At 40.8% G+C, this 14,199-nt stretch overlaps 1 protein-coding gene and 1 long non-coding RNA gene across 3 annotated transcripts in view; one reads left to right on the top strand and one right to left on the bottom strand.

Annotated features, from left to right (window-relative positions):
• Window positions 1-3,570: 3,570 nt before the first annotated feature.
• On the bottom strand, window positions 3,571-8,729 carry LOC140846185 (uncharacterized). Its single transcript, XR_012125101.1, has 2 exons — window positions 8,297-8,729; window positions 3,571-8,040 (listed from the first exon to the last, which is right to left on the bottom strand). It is a non-coding gene; the product is annotated as an uncharacterized lncRNA (long non-coding RNA).
• A 150-nt stretch (window positions 8,730-8,879) lies between these two features.
• Window positions 8,880-14,199, top strand: part of ETF1 (eukaryotic translation termination factor 1) — a 28,481-nt gene continuing 23,161 nt past the window's right edge. The window contains exons 1-2 of one of the 2 annotated variants that reach the window (XM_037016177.2): window positions 8,880-9,014; window positions 9,176-9,279. In XM_037016177.2, coding sequence (XP_036872072.1) covers window positions 9,194-9,279 — 86 coding nt within the window. In that variant the 5' untranslated portion in view covers window positions 8,880-9,014; window positions 9,176-9,193. Of the gene's footprint in view, window positions 9,025-9,175; window positions 9,280-14,199 lie in introns of both variants that reach the window. The other variant, XM_073221749.1, reaches the window with a different exon arrangement.

The raw sequence follows: 14,199 nt of genomic DNA, 5'->3' as shown, positions 1-14,199 counted from the left end.
GTTTCCCCCGCAGCAGTCTCATCACTCCCCTGCTTAAAGCTCTTCCTAGGCCTGCAGGCTTCACATGATCCGGCCCCTCACCACCTCTTCCTCTACTGTCCAACTACTATTTTACCTGTGGGTCTTTGCCCTTGTTGGAACAGTCTTCCCCAGATTTCCACCTGATTCACCCCTCAATTTTTTGGTAAGATTTGGAATGTCATAAAGTAGCGGCCCTGTAAGTCCCTATCATTTCCCATCTTCCTTACCCTTCTCTGTTTATCGTAATTACCACCACCTAATTTGTCCTTGCCCCACCACAATGGTCTCAGTGTGTCCTCCCAAAATCCATGTATTGAAATCCTGTCCCATAAAGTGGTATTAGGAAGTAGGGCCTTTATGAGTGGTAGTAGTGCCCTTATAAAAGGCTCCAGAGATCCGTTGTCCCCTTCCACCTTGAGGATACAACGACACCTAACTTAGAAGACCCTCACACCTAACTTTGCTATCACCCAGCTTCCAGAACTGCAAGAAATAAGAGCTTCTGTTACCCAGCCTGTATTGCTTTTGTTATAGCAGCTGAAAAGGACTAAGAACCTACCATGTAAGCTCCCGTGTGGCAACAAACTTCTTTGCCACTGGTATTTCCCAACACCTACAACAATGCCTGACAAGCAAATCTTTTGTTGATGAATCCCTCCCACTGTCCAAAACTGGGTGGTTTAGTTTTTCCATTTTAGAGATTAAGGTCCCTTATTTTTTAAGTTCATGTGTAAATTACATTCTCAAAAGTACTAGGAGCAACTTGCACCAAACCCAGAAACTACAACTTAATTGATAAAAGACAAACATTTTTAACTAGAAAAAGACCCCAAGGAGAAATTGATAGAAATGTTTAGGTAACTAAGAATGTGGCATGAGGGTTTTCTGGGCCAGCAAAAGTGAAGATAGGAATGAGCAGAACAAATTTGCAACCCTTTTTTACACTCCTAGGTACACGGTCCAATTCTGTTGTTGACTTATTCTATGTGATCTTGAAAAAATTTATGTTGGCTATTTACCCAGATGGAATTAACTTTTTCCTCCCATTTTTAATTAGCATTTTGCTAATCTGCACTGTAACCTTGCTCTTACATTTTATATACACTTACACATATTTGTTTTCTTAATGTAATATTTGAATCTAAATATTTCAGCATGCATCTTATATAAGAACAAATTTCTCCCCACAACTACTAAAATTAGAAAATTTAACACACGTTATTACCTAATATAGGGTCCATATTAAAATTTCCCTAATTGAATCAATAATATTCTATAACATTTCATCTAGGGTCAAAATCAAAGACCCATGGCAGCTACTACAGTCCCTTTCATGTGAGAATAGTTCATTTGCCTTTGTCTTTCTGTTGATATTTTCTGAGGGTACGAGGCTTCTGTTTTACAGAGTGGTCCTTTGAATTCACTTGATACCCTCATGTTCACAGTCATGTACACATTGGTAGGAATAACATAGGTGGTGAGTAGCAATGCATCAGTTAACCAAGGAGAATGAGGTCAGTTTTATGCTTTGCTCCACACTTCATTATAAAGGTATCTTTAATAAGTATGTGGAGATGGCTTAATTTCAAGTATAACAATTACTCTAGAGATTCTATAGCAAAAAGAAGCAGTAAAAATAAAAGCAGGTTCTTACAGATAGTGCATGACAAGACTGGGTGTGAAGAGAGGGCCCAACTTTTGGAAATAACTGCCTCAGGCAGAAACTCTTCACTATTTCAGGTACTACCATGACTCCATTATCCAGTCCTAAGGCTGCTCCGTAAGGGTTATGTTTTCTCCTTTCCTGTCCTCTAATAACAACAATAAATGAGCGAAAGCTCAAGATAGAGGAGCTATAGGGTGGCATACATTACTCAGTCTGAAAAGCATGGAGGAGATAATTTAGCAGTTAGAGAAAGAACCACTGAAACAGCCATTTCAGTAGGTCAAAAACAGCTGAGTATCAGCAATTGAATGGCTACACCTAATACAGTGCACCATCATCAAACCCACTTCTGCTGCAGCAGGTTAGGAAACAAATACGTCTTCACACTAAAGAGACCACTGCAGCTGAACTAGCTTTTAATAACTACAAGCTTCAACCCTCAGTGAGATAAGGCAACAGGAAAATAAGATGTTTCACCAAAATTACAGGCTCTTAAAGAGGTTCTTGTAGTCCGAACCCAGAGGGTAGAGATTTGGGGCAATGGTGATGGAGGATGAGTCCACATGAGTGGCCTGAAGGGGTCCATAAACCACCCACTATAAAATGCAGAACTGTGAATAATATTAATTTCCTGGGGAAATGGTGCATTACCCTTACTGATTTCTTGAAGGGATCTGTGACCAAAAAGGTGTTAAGAACCACAGATTTCCTAACAATCTGGTCCAACTAGCTTAGTCATAACTTCCTGGGCCCTGTCCTTGCCATCTGCCATCTCGTCAATCTTGCCTTTCTTTGCATTTTACGCATCCTTGGTCTCATCTCTTCGATGAAGCCTTCCCTGCTCAGCCCACACTGGCTTGTTTCAAATTGTGACACAACTACTTTTCAACTTCTTAATGTTCAATTCAGCAGCTTCTTACAGCTTTTATTATATTTGACCCCACCTTCTCTTGGATTATTTTGGAGCAAATTCCAGAAATCATAATTTTATGTAAATTTACATTTCAGCATGTACCTCTTCTAAAAGGATTATTTTACAAAATACAATAGCATGACCACATCTAAAAAAGTTAACAACTCCGTAACAGCAAATACACGTTCAAATTTTCCCAATTGTTCCATAACTTTTCAACCACTAAAGAGTGAGGAACTACATAAAGGCCACACGCTACATTGGTTGGTATGTCCCATAAGTCTCTTTCAAACTCAAGTTTCCCTGCCTCTCCCGCTTTGAAATGTGCTGAATAAACTAGGCCACTGGTCTCCTACATTCTACATTTTACTGACTGCATTCCTGTGATGTACTTAACATCGTCTTCCATCCCAACTTGTAATTCAAGTTCAGAGTGTGTATCATAAGACGGTACATAATTCTGGTTGGCTCTTCTGTGATGTTAGCAGCCACTGATAATCATTACATAGGCTTCTAATTTCATTAAAGGTATAGTATTCTATCTTGTCTTCATTTTTTAGTTGAAATAACCTGTATGGTGAGAAACTTCCCCTTAACATTTACCTAGTTACTGTGGAGTACAGTTCATATGGGAAATGTTTTACATGCTGGTTTTTAGAATGAGTCGGTCCTGTAGTATTAACCAAAGGTGAGACCAGTGCAGTTTCTTGGGTGTCACTGTAAACTCATAGATTTTTAACTTATTTTATGTGTTTCAATTCACTGCAGTTGTTCTTACTGATGCTCAAATTGTTCTAACTTTGGCCTCAGGGAACCTCTTTCAATTGGCTTTTAAGTTCTTTTGACAAGACCCCAGTAGCCGAGGACAGTCTCATCAGTAAACAATGTTGCAAAAACTGGACAGCCACACACAAAAGAATGTAACTGGATCATTGTCTTACACTATACACAAAAATTGACTCAAAATGGATTAAGGAATTGGTCTTTTCTTGGATTTGACACCACAAACAAAAGCACAAACAAATGGAATTACATCAAACAAAAAAGCTTCTGCACAGCAAAAGAAACTCAACAAAATGAAAAGGCAACCTACTGAATTGGAGGAAATATTTGCAAATCATGTATCTGATAATGGGTTAATATCCACAATCTTTATATTAAGAACTTGTACAACTCAATAGCAAAAACAAACAATTCAATGAAAAACATGAGCATTTGATCTGAATAGACATTTTTTAAGAAGATATACAGATGGCCAACAGGTACATAAAGTGCTCAACATCACTAACCATCAGGGAAATGCAAATCAAAACCTCACAAGTTAGAATAAGTATTATCAAAAAGAAGTTAATAACAAGCATTGGCAAGGACTAGAAAAAAGGGAACCCTCACGCGCACTGCTGGTGGGAATGTAAATTGGTGCAACCACTATGGAAAACAATATGGAGACTCTTCAAAAAATTAAAAATAGAAATACTACATCATCCAACAATTCCACTTCTGGTTATTTATCCAAAGAAAATGAAAACACTTATTTGAAAAGACATGCACTCCTATGTTCATTGCAGCATTATTTACCATAACCAAGATACAGGAACAACCTAAGTGGTCGTTAATGGATAAATAATACACACATACATATATACACACACCACAATGGAATATTATTTACCCATAAATAAGAACGAAATCTTGCCGTTTGTGATAACATGGATGGACCCTCAGGGTATTGAAAGTCAAAGACAACATATGACTTCATTTTTATGTGGAATCTTAAATAAATACAATAACAAAACCAAGCTCATAGATACAAGGAACAGATTACTCGTTGCCAGAGGCAGGGGTGAGGGAATGGAGGGATGGGGGTGGGAGAAATGGGTGAAGGGGGGGATCAAAAAGGTACAAACTTCCAGTTATAAATGTCTTGGCAAAGACATTTATACTTACTGCATATTTGAAAGTGGCTAAGAGAGTAAATCTTATTAAAGTTCTCATTACAAGAAAAAGTTCCATAACCACATGTGATGGATGTTAACCAGACTATCATAGTGGTCATTTCACAATATATACAAATATCAGATCATTATGTTGTACACCTGAAACTAATAAAACGTTGTATGTCAATTACACCCCAATTAAAAAAAGACCCCAGTAGTCTTTGTTAAATAAATTCCTTTCTTACTGATACAACTGTTCCAGACTTATCTTGTTTATTTCTGCCTCAGCCCTGGAAACAGCTACTTCTCCTTTTATACTGTTAACTGTTTAACATTCCTATGTCTCTACATCTTTTTTCCCCCAAAAGGCACTGCAAATTTAAGGACTGCACTACCTCTAAACCTTTTCTGCACTCACCCCAGTCCTAGACAGGAAACTGGTACACAGTATTTATGGAATTGAACTAAAAGATTAGCATATATATAGAGAGAAATACGGTCAATAATATTCTAATATCTACAGGATTATTACAATACTGTGGTACGTTGACAGATGGTAACTACACTTATTGTGGTGAGCACTTAGTATTATGTATAACTGTCAAATCACTATATTGTACACATGAAACCAATATTCTATATCAACTATATTTAAATTAAAAAATTTAAAGAGGTAAAAGATTAAGACTCTGGCTAGCTATTCTGCAAATATCTCTATTGCACCAAAAAAGGCACCACTAGAAACATTAAGCATTCACCTCCTCCCACGTGGTCCAAGGGCATGTCTCAATCTTGCCCTGCTAATTATTCTTTCATGTTATGGGAAGACCTACTCTAGCTAGTGAGTACTCCCTAGTAGGATTCTTAAACATAAAAATTTTTTTTCTAGAACTGAAAGAATGAAAAAAAGTTTAGACATTATTATAGGGTAAAGCATTTGATGGTCAATATATGCCTAATTTAACAAGACTACAGATTCTGTAAAGATATTAGGTCATCTAGAAAGGAAACTGCTGTCATTTCTTAGTTGTAGTTCCCCCTCCCACTGAAGTGTTACATTTCACCACTAGATGTCCACAGGGGAGTAAATGATAACCTTACACTTCCCCATTTCAAGTCACTTTCACACACATACATACTCCGGTTAAGCATCTATGCCTTATGTCAATTTACACAAATCTTAAATCCTTTGAGTTTTATATTTCACCACTATGGCTTAGGTGTTCTTCATTGAGTTTTACTTACTATAAGATTTCTTTAAAGGATGGAATCTACAGAACTGCATTCCTCAAGTTCATTATGGTTAAGTAGAATCAGGAACTTGAGGGAAGACTAGACATGCCTTTATCGATCTCCATCTCTATTTCATGAAGTTGTAAGCACTTTAGAGAAAGTCTAGTCCAGAGATTTTTTTTAAACTTGTTTTATTTTTCCAGGCACATTTTTGTTCCTTTCTAATAAACTTTGTATGAATTATTTGATGAATCAAAGGAAGGGAAAACACATGTGACTATTAAAGTCACTCATTCTACTACTACAGTTAGGGTATATAAATACCCAATATTTCAAACTCCCAACTCTGAACAATTCTAAATTTCTAACAATAATTAACACACCAACTACTGAAGCAGGGGAAAAGATCTCAAAGAACTATTTCACTAACTCCCCACTTTCCACCCCTGAAAAAAAAAAAAGCCCCAGGAAGTGTACTTTGGATCTGCTCTACCAACTTTATTTTAATCTCTCAACTTTACTTTCAGCTGGAGAATGATAGTGTCACAGGTTCTCAAGAAATGAGTACAGGAAATAGTGAAAAAGGCTAGAACAAATTAGGAGAAACTAAAAAGAGAACTAACATTCACTGATGACACATGCTTGCTGTGAATGGTACTCAGCACAATTTATTCAATCTAAAAATAGTCCCTCAAAATAGTTAGTATTCCCATTTTACAGATAAGAAAAGAAGATTGTGAGATTTAAGAAGTGCCTTGTCCAAGATAAGGAGCAGAGTCAGGGTTTAACCCTAAGGCTGCCTAGCTCCAGAATTCTTTCCTTTAACCACCCCACTGACTTCCATTAGAGTCAAAGGGTATATAGCCTCCACGAAACCTTCCCACGACCATCCCGTGCCTGCCTGCCTTCACCTTGGCTACTTGAACTGGCCTCCACATTAGCAACCAGTTACCTCATTCTGTACCTAATAGCGCTGTGTTCTCAAGATGCTTTGGTCTTTTCAGCATCAAAACATGAACCTGAATCAACACTATAAACATAAAAATCAACAGGAAAGATAGGTCAAGGCAACCTAGTGTAGAAAATAAGAACTAGGGCAAGGGGAATGAAGTGGAGAAAAGCTTGGGACATGGTATCATCTAGTCAGTAAACAGTGTTTAAGACCCCTAAGCACAGTGAATGGCACAAAGAGTACAGTAAATATTATGTAGGGAGTGAACATACACGAAAATTACAAAACAGAACCTAAAGAAGAGATTCCTTACTGGGAATTCACTTTGCTGGGGGCCAGAAAACTTTCCTTAGTAAGTCTGGGACTTAACCCCACGGAAATACAGGTAGCCGGATTGCCGCATGATAAAATACACTGGACATTGAACATGAGGTTTAAAAGCTATAAGCTATCTGTGTGTCTCTGAGCAAGTCCCTTTCACTGTTCTTTGCCTCCTTTTCCCAATCTATGAAATGGGAGTTAATTTCCCCATCTTCAAGGTATGTACAAAATTGAGATAACATGCAAAAGGATTCAAAGCCCACACAAATGCAATTGCCTGAGTGACATCACCACTTCCATGTCTCATAAGCAATCTCAGACTTAACAGTTGCAAGATGAAATGCTCAGTCATCCTATAAAACCTGTTCATCTTTCTCATCTCAGTAAATGTAACCTTTTCAGTACTCTGGAAGCCATTCTTGCTCTTTCTGCATCATCCAGTCCTCTCCGTTCTAACCTCCAAGCTACAATTATTTCTCACATGAATTACTGCAGCATTCCAAAGATCTCTTGGCTTCCACTTTTGCTCTCTCCGATCCAAGCAGAACTGTCTCCTTACCTTAAACGTAACTATACCTTCATATCACCTTCCCACCTCCAAACTCTTCAAGCTTGTTCTTAAGAGGCCAAACTCCTAAACCTGGCTTTCACGGCCCCTCGTATCTGCCCACTCTCCCCTTCTCAAGTCACTCACCCCACTTCTAACTTCTGCTCCAGCACACTGGCCTTTTGCTGTTCCTTAAACGTGTTGTGCTCTCTCGCGACAAACTCCTACTCATCCTTTGCGTCTCATTCCAGAGTTGGCCCTCTTTCATTACACTTCACAGCATTCTGAAGTAATCTGTTCAATTATTTTATTACACAAAGGTATAAAATCACAAACCGTTATAAACCCAACTGAACGGAAAGCTCCGCGAAGGTAGGCACTGTTGTACGTTTGGTTCATCTCAGTATCTTCCGGAAAACCGAGTCTAGCATACAATTTGACCCCAAATATCTGAATAGGTCCAACAGAGGTGAAAAGAGATATAAAGTAGCCAATTAAAAATCCGAACTCAAAAAGATTGTTTATACGGCTACCCATTTTGCTTCAAAACTCTCCCCATATCCATTCTCAACAGCTCAAACAATTCAGGGGATCGGATAACGCAGGCCTCCAACCTTAGGCGGCGCCCTGCTTCTCCCCTACCCCTCCCGCAGAGTTGCAGGTCCAAAGTGAACCCATCATAGCAATGGAGCGAGAAGGAACGTGCCTCTTTTGCCCCTGCAGGTGGAGGAGTTCCGGACTAGTCCGGAGCAAGTTCCCTAATCCGGACACTCCGGCCGATAGTCTTGAGTCCGCGCAGCCGTGACGTACGCAGGCACAGCACTTCGTCAGCTGTGAAGCCTCGAGGCACTTCCTTGAGGCTTCTCAGGCGCAATTCAAACGCAGGTCCCGGCCTCAGTGCCTAGCCGCGCGTCGCAGATCCTCAGATGTCCATTTCATCCACAGAGAAGGGACGGAAAAGACAACGACCCGTGACCGTCTCCCTGTTAGAAACACCGCCATTCGAGCCTAGCGGGGCTCTGCGTAAATTCTCGCGAGATACACCGGCTTCAGCCCACTTCCTCCTCTTGGCTTTCTGGGCCGGAAGGAAGGCTGTATTTCCCCGCCCCCTGGCCTTACCTCACAAGGCAGCGCGGCCACAGCTGAGGCCAATCGGCGGGTTCATTGTAGGCCGTGGCTCAGAGAGCCAATGGAAAGTCGCGGGGCTCGCAGAGCTTCTCCTCTTCCGCACCGGCCCCCTCCCTTCCGCCCGCCGACTTCCACTCAGCCCCTGGCGGAGGAAGTGATGTCACAGGCCCCATGTGAGCGGATTGCAACACATGCAGCTGCCTGGAGAGAGGGAGCCGGTGTCCTACGTCAGAGCCGCCGCCGCGGAGCCGCCGCCGGGGAGGAGCAGCTGCTGCCGCCCAGGACTGGGCCCTTAGGTAAGCCAGGGTAAGGAAAAGGCCAGCGACCACCGCGGTGGGCCGAGCGGGGCGGAAAGAGGAGGGCCTCTCAGGGGTGGCAAGGAAGGGGGCCTCTCTGCCCCAGCGGCGGCGCTAACTCTGTGGTCTTGGTGTCTCCGGGCCCCGCCGGGCCGCTCTAGGGAGGAGGAGGCGAGAAGATGGCGGACGACCCCAGTGCTGCCGACAGGAATGTGGAGATCTGGAAGATCAAGAAGCTCATTAAGAGCTTGGAGGCGGCCCGCGGGTGAGCGCCGCGTCCGGCCCCCCCGTGCCCTCTTGGTTCCCGGACCCCTCAGGATGGCCGCCCCCGCGCCGCATGGCCGGATGAGGAGAACCAGGCACTAGCCAACTCCCGCCTTCTGGACTCTGGGTAGTAACCCCCGACCCAGAAGCGAGGGTCTACGCGGTTGGCCCAAAAAGGGGTCTTTACCCCTTTGGGGGATAAAGGGCCCCACTCCGGAGGCTCGGACCACTGCTGGAAAGGCACTGCTACTTTTGACTCCCTCCCGGGCCTTTGAATCCAACTCTTCTCTCTTGGAACTCCAGGTGCTGCCACCCGACTCGGTGCTGTTGGAGGGAAGGGCTCGGTCTTCCTTTCCGAAGGCCCTTCCCTGATCTTTCTTTTCCCCTCCACGTTCCTCAGCCAGGCCTCCTTAAAATGGCCTCCCCCTCCTGGGCTTCTGAGACCCGGGTGGGGGAAGTTTGGATGGGGCAGGAAGGAGAGGTGGTTAGGGACAACCTGTTTCTGTCTTGCCGTGGGTTCCCTGAGTCTTATAACTCTCCCAAGATGACTTCCAAGTCTTCTAATTACCCTGGAGCTTCCTGGTTTTAGCTGTTTCTGGACTCTCCTATGAACTAAAAATGACAACGTGTGCGGAATGGGAGAGTAGGGGAGGTTTTAGTTGACGGATCTACATCTGTATATCCAAGAGCAACCCCTATTATGGGGGCTTTGATAGGAACTGTAACGACATGGTCATTTCTTCGCCTCTGTGGAACTTCTGAGGATAGAGGTGCCTGATGTACTAATGCATGTTGAAATTCGAAATTCAGTAAGGTGGACTTTGAGTCTCCTTTAGTAAATTTTGATGAGAAACTCTAGCTGTGTCCATTCTGGGAAGGGTGGGCTAGATTAAAACTGGCATTATATGCTCTTTTTAAATTAAACTTGTTTAGGGAAGGTGTGTCTGAGGTATTTCTGTATTCTCACTTTATTGCTTTATTTTGTTCCTTTCCCAGTTGTAGGAACTTTTTACTTGCAGGAAGTGGCCAAAAAAAAAAAAAAAGTCTTTGGAACATTACATATTTGTGTGTCTGAGCATTCTTAGAATAGCAGGGTGGCTTGCCCTGGGCCATGTTGAAAGTTGTTTTCAGTGCAGGAATTGGACATTCTGGTTTCCAGCCCCAGTTTGTCCTTGATTGGATAGATTTGCAATGATAGGATTAATGAAGCTCTCAGTTGTTACTACTTTATGAAATAAGGTATGCTTAGTTCCACAGAAGGCCCGGGGTTAACAGACTGGTGTTTGCCATTGTGTGTTTTTAAATTAGGAATAGATCTGCTTGGTATGAAGCTTCTGAAAGTTTGGCTCTATTCAGTGACTTGGGCCTTTGCCCACTCTCTAATAATGCATTCAAAGGTAGCACCTTACTTTTTTTTAATCCTTCAGATTCGTTTTCTCTTTAATTCAATAAAATATCCAGGCCTATTTAATGATCTACAGTAACCTAAACACAGATAGTTCTGTGCCATGTAGAATGAATAATTTTCCCCAAGTGAGAATAACTACAGGAGTGGTAATACAGGTCATGACCTATTATGATGCACTACCAAGAATTAGCCAGGTTCTTTTGTTTCACAAGGATCTGTTGTGTTACTTGAATCCTTCAGTTGAGTATGGCTTTTTTTTATTGCTTTTGTTATGGTGTTGTTTAAAGTTGGATGTGACCTATAGATTTGTTCTCATATCACTTTAATTTGGAGGCAGATTCACACATTAGAATTTGCATACATTATAGTCTCTGAGGAAATCTGAAATACAAATTCACAGGTGTAATTTGCCTATTGGAGTGAAATAGCATTGAAGATACCTGCTTAATAAGTAATGGCATTCCATGCTACAGCTTGTTGAAGGAAGCTCATTCTTAAACTTGTTTCAAGCCATGTTACTTACCCACTTGGAATTTTTAAGCACCTCTTTAAAGCTTTTAAAGGCTTTACCCTATTGGTCAGCAAAGTTTAAAGCATGCTAAAAATGAATTTCTTACATACAACTGTTCTTCCAAAGGATGGAGTTCATTTGGACATTTTAGAATCAAGCTGTCTAAAATAGCTAAGAAAGTAGTCTTCCTCTAAGCAAACAATGTGGTTGATAATCATGTCCTACTTGGCTTTTATTTGGGATTTGGTTGCATCTTGATCCCATGAAAATATTAAATCTTAGCCATCTCTGAGTATCAGTAAGTGAGTCACAAGTTTATTCTGTTTGGCTCAGAAGTTTCTCAGTACATACCTGTTCCTTTTTGGAAGTAGCAAGCATGTGTTTTCCACAGCTGAGTTGAGTTAGTTAGATTCATTGGATTATCATAGTGTACAGTGAGAACTGTTTCTTCTTTACCTGATACTAAGGTATTATTTTAAGGAGAAATGTAATGGACTTTAAAGACAAAATAGATGGCAGAATGAATCTGTGTATGCTGGTTTTTGGGGGGCAACCTTTGGGTTTCAGGAGAAAACACGTTGCATTCAAGCATTGTCATTAACACTAGATAGTGAAACTTTCTGATGGATTAATAGAATTGTGGAGATTTTTTGTAGAATCTGGGGATGAGAATCACATTGTTTTTTTTTAAAGTAGCTGTTAAAGTATGCTGGGATAAGAGTCATTTGGAAATTGAGATAATCAGTATGTGATTAATCTTGATAATGACACAAATGTAATGTATCTTTAAAAGGGAACCACCTACAAAATGGACTCACTATGTAAGTACATCTAAACAGTTAAATTTCAAAGCATAATTACTTACTGAGCATTTAGTATATTACAGACATAGTGTTAAGCACAATACATTATTTCATTTAATCCTCACAGTAAGTATTGCCACAGTTTGATAGGCAAAGCAGCTGAGGCTCAGAGGCTAAAAACTTGCTGTCTGACACATCACAGAGATAAAATGTAGCAGAGCCCAAGATACGAACTGATCTGCTTTAGTGCACAGTGAATATGTTTATGTTTTCAAAACAAATAGAAGACAGACTGGATTTATTCAAAATGTAACCTGAGCAATATAACGGACTCTGTTTTATGTTAGATCCATAGAAGAGCTTTTATAGGAGCTAAAATGACTAAAATGGGGAACTTACTAGGAGTCTGTGTAGCCAACATTATACTTACTTTTCTGAGTTAAAAAGAGTGTTACATATATAACATGACTTACAGTTGGGTGGAAATTAAGCTTCATATAAGCCTGGTTGAATGTTAGTTTCTGTGTGTGCTGGTAAAATAACCAGGCAATTCTTTTGCTGCGCATGAGTCCCACTTAAAGTTTATGTTAGTTCTTCCCAGTTTATGGTTGCCCCTGGTATATCCTCCACAGTTGGCTTAATGAGGATGAATGTATACATAAGCCAAAACTGGAACTAGGGCCATGAGAATGGAACTGTGATTGCTGGTATTCTGAGTAAGGAACTAAAGTAGGTGAACATATGTTAGAGGAAAGGTAGGTGGGAAATTCTGGTTTTTCCTAATGTTTTCTGAGCCAGCAAGAGGTAGGCCCCAGAAATAGTATTGGAAACTATAGTTTCAGGTAATAAAATCATAAACAGAGCCTGTTTTAGCCAAGGGCAATGGCGAACGTAACAGGAACAGACAAGGTTAGTTTAGGCCAAGTTGTGTCTGTGGGTGTTTTTTTTTTTTTAAGCAGGGAGCTTTGCATATTTCATATATAATGAGGGCTCGGTCACATAACCCATGTTTTAATATCATCATGGTTTGTAAACTTCGTTTGGGTCTTCTACTGTGGTCTTTGAGCCTTTTTTAAGCTTATTGTTTAATTAAAAATAACTTGTAGGTACTTTTGGTGGACATAGAAATTACTGGCTGTACATGATTGTTTTTGCTGCCCCCAAATATAGTTCTTGTGGGGGATTACTTTACTCTCACTAGTTCTGATACCAGATGTGTGTGAGGTTTACCCACACCAAGTCGTTGTCCATTTCTCAGTGAACACCAGTTGAGCATTCTACAATTTTAATTCAATTTTTATGCTACCTGGAGTTAGTACCAGATATCCTGCAAGGTAACGTGCTCACTCGCACAAGGCTGCCCCCACTTCAGATGTCAGTTGCAAATCTGAGCCTCCCCTGCTTCTGACCAACAGGTTATATAAATTGGGGTTCAATAACTTGTTAGAATGGCCCACAGAGCCCAGGGAAACATTTGACTTCTGTTTAGTGGTTTATTACGAAGAATATTTGAAAGGATACAGATGAAGGGTACATAGGGCAAGGTCTGGAATGGTCTGAGGTTCAGGGGCTTCTGTTTACCTACCCAGGGGTTCAGTAAATCTTGTTGAAAAGTTTTTATAGAGCTTAATATGCAGCCCACCTTTCCCCTTACCAGAGGTCCCTGGATGGAGCAGAAAGTTCCAACCCTCAATCACTTAGTCTTTCTGGTGACCGGCCCCATCCTGAGGTTATCCAAGGGCCCAGCCTAAGTTACTTCGTTAGCATAAACTGGAAAGTCCTCCAAGGGCCTCCTTGTGAATAACAAAAACACTCCCATCACTCAGGAAATTCTAAGGGTTTTAATCTCCACAAAATTACTCATTATACTGAATTAGAAGTAATTTTGTGAGATAGTTAAATAGGTTTTTTAAAATCTTAGAGACAAATGATAACAGACAAATTATTAATAGGATTTGAATAAATTGAAGTATGTCAAATGCCTTCTCCAGATAAAAATTGTTGACTAATAAAACATTCACCTAAATGATACATGGCATGTCCTTAAAGCCTTGAATTTCAGGTGCTTAGATTTTTGCTTTAGCTCTCCATGTCCTTAAAGGGCTGGTTTTACCTGAAGTAACACTTTGTAGTCTTTCGTGTGGGTCTCTGATCGTTAAATGGGTAAGAGACCCCTGAGAGAAAAGTCAAGATTTGGAA

This window comes from Manis javanica, chromosome 14, assembly GCF_040802235.1.
Source record: "Manis javanica isolate MJ-LG chromosome 14, MJ_LKY, whole genome shotgun sequence".
Lineage (NCBI taxonomy): Eukaryota > Metazoa > Chordata > Mammalia > Pholidota > Manidae > Manis > Manis javanica.
Note: the sequence above shows the minus strand (reverse complement) of the source record. Positions and strands in the feature narration are given on the sequence as shown.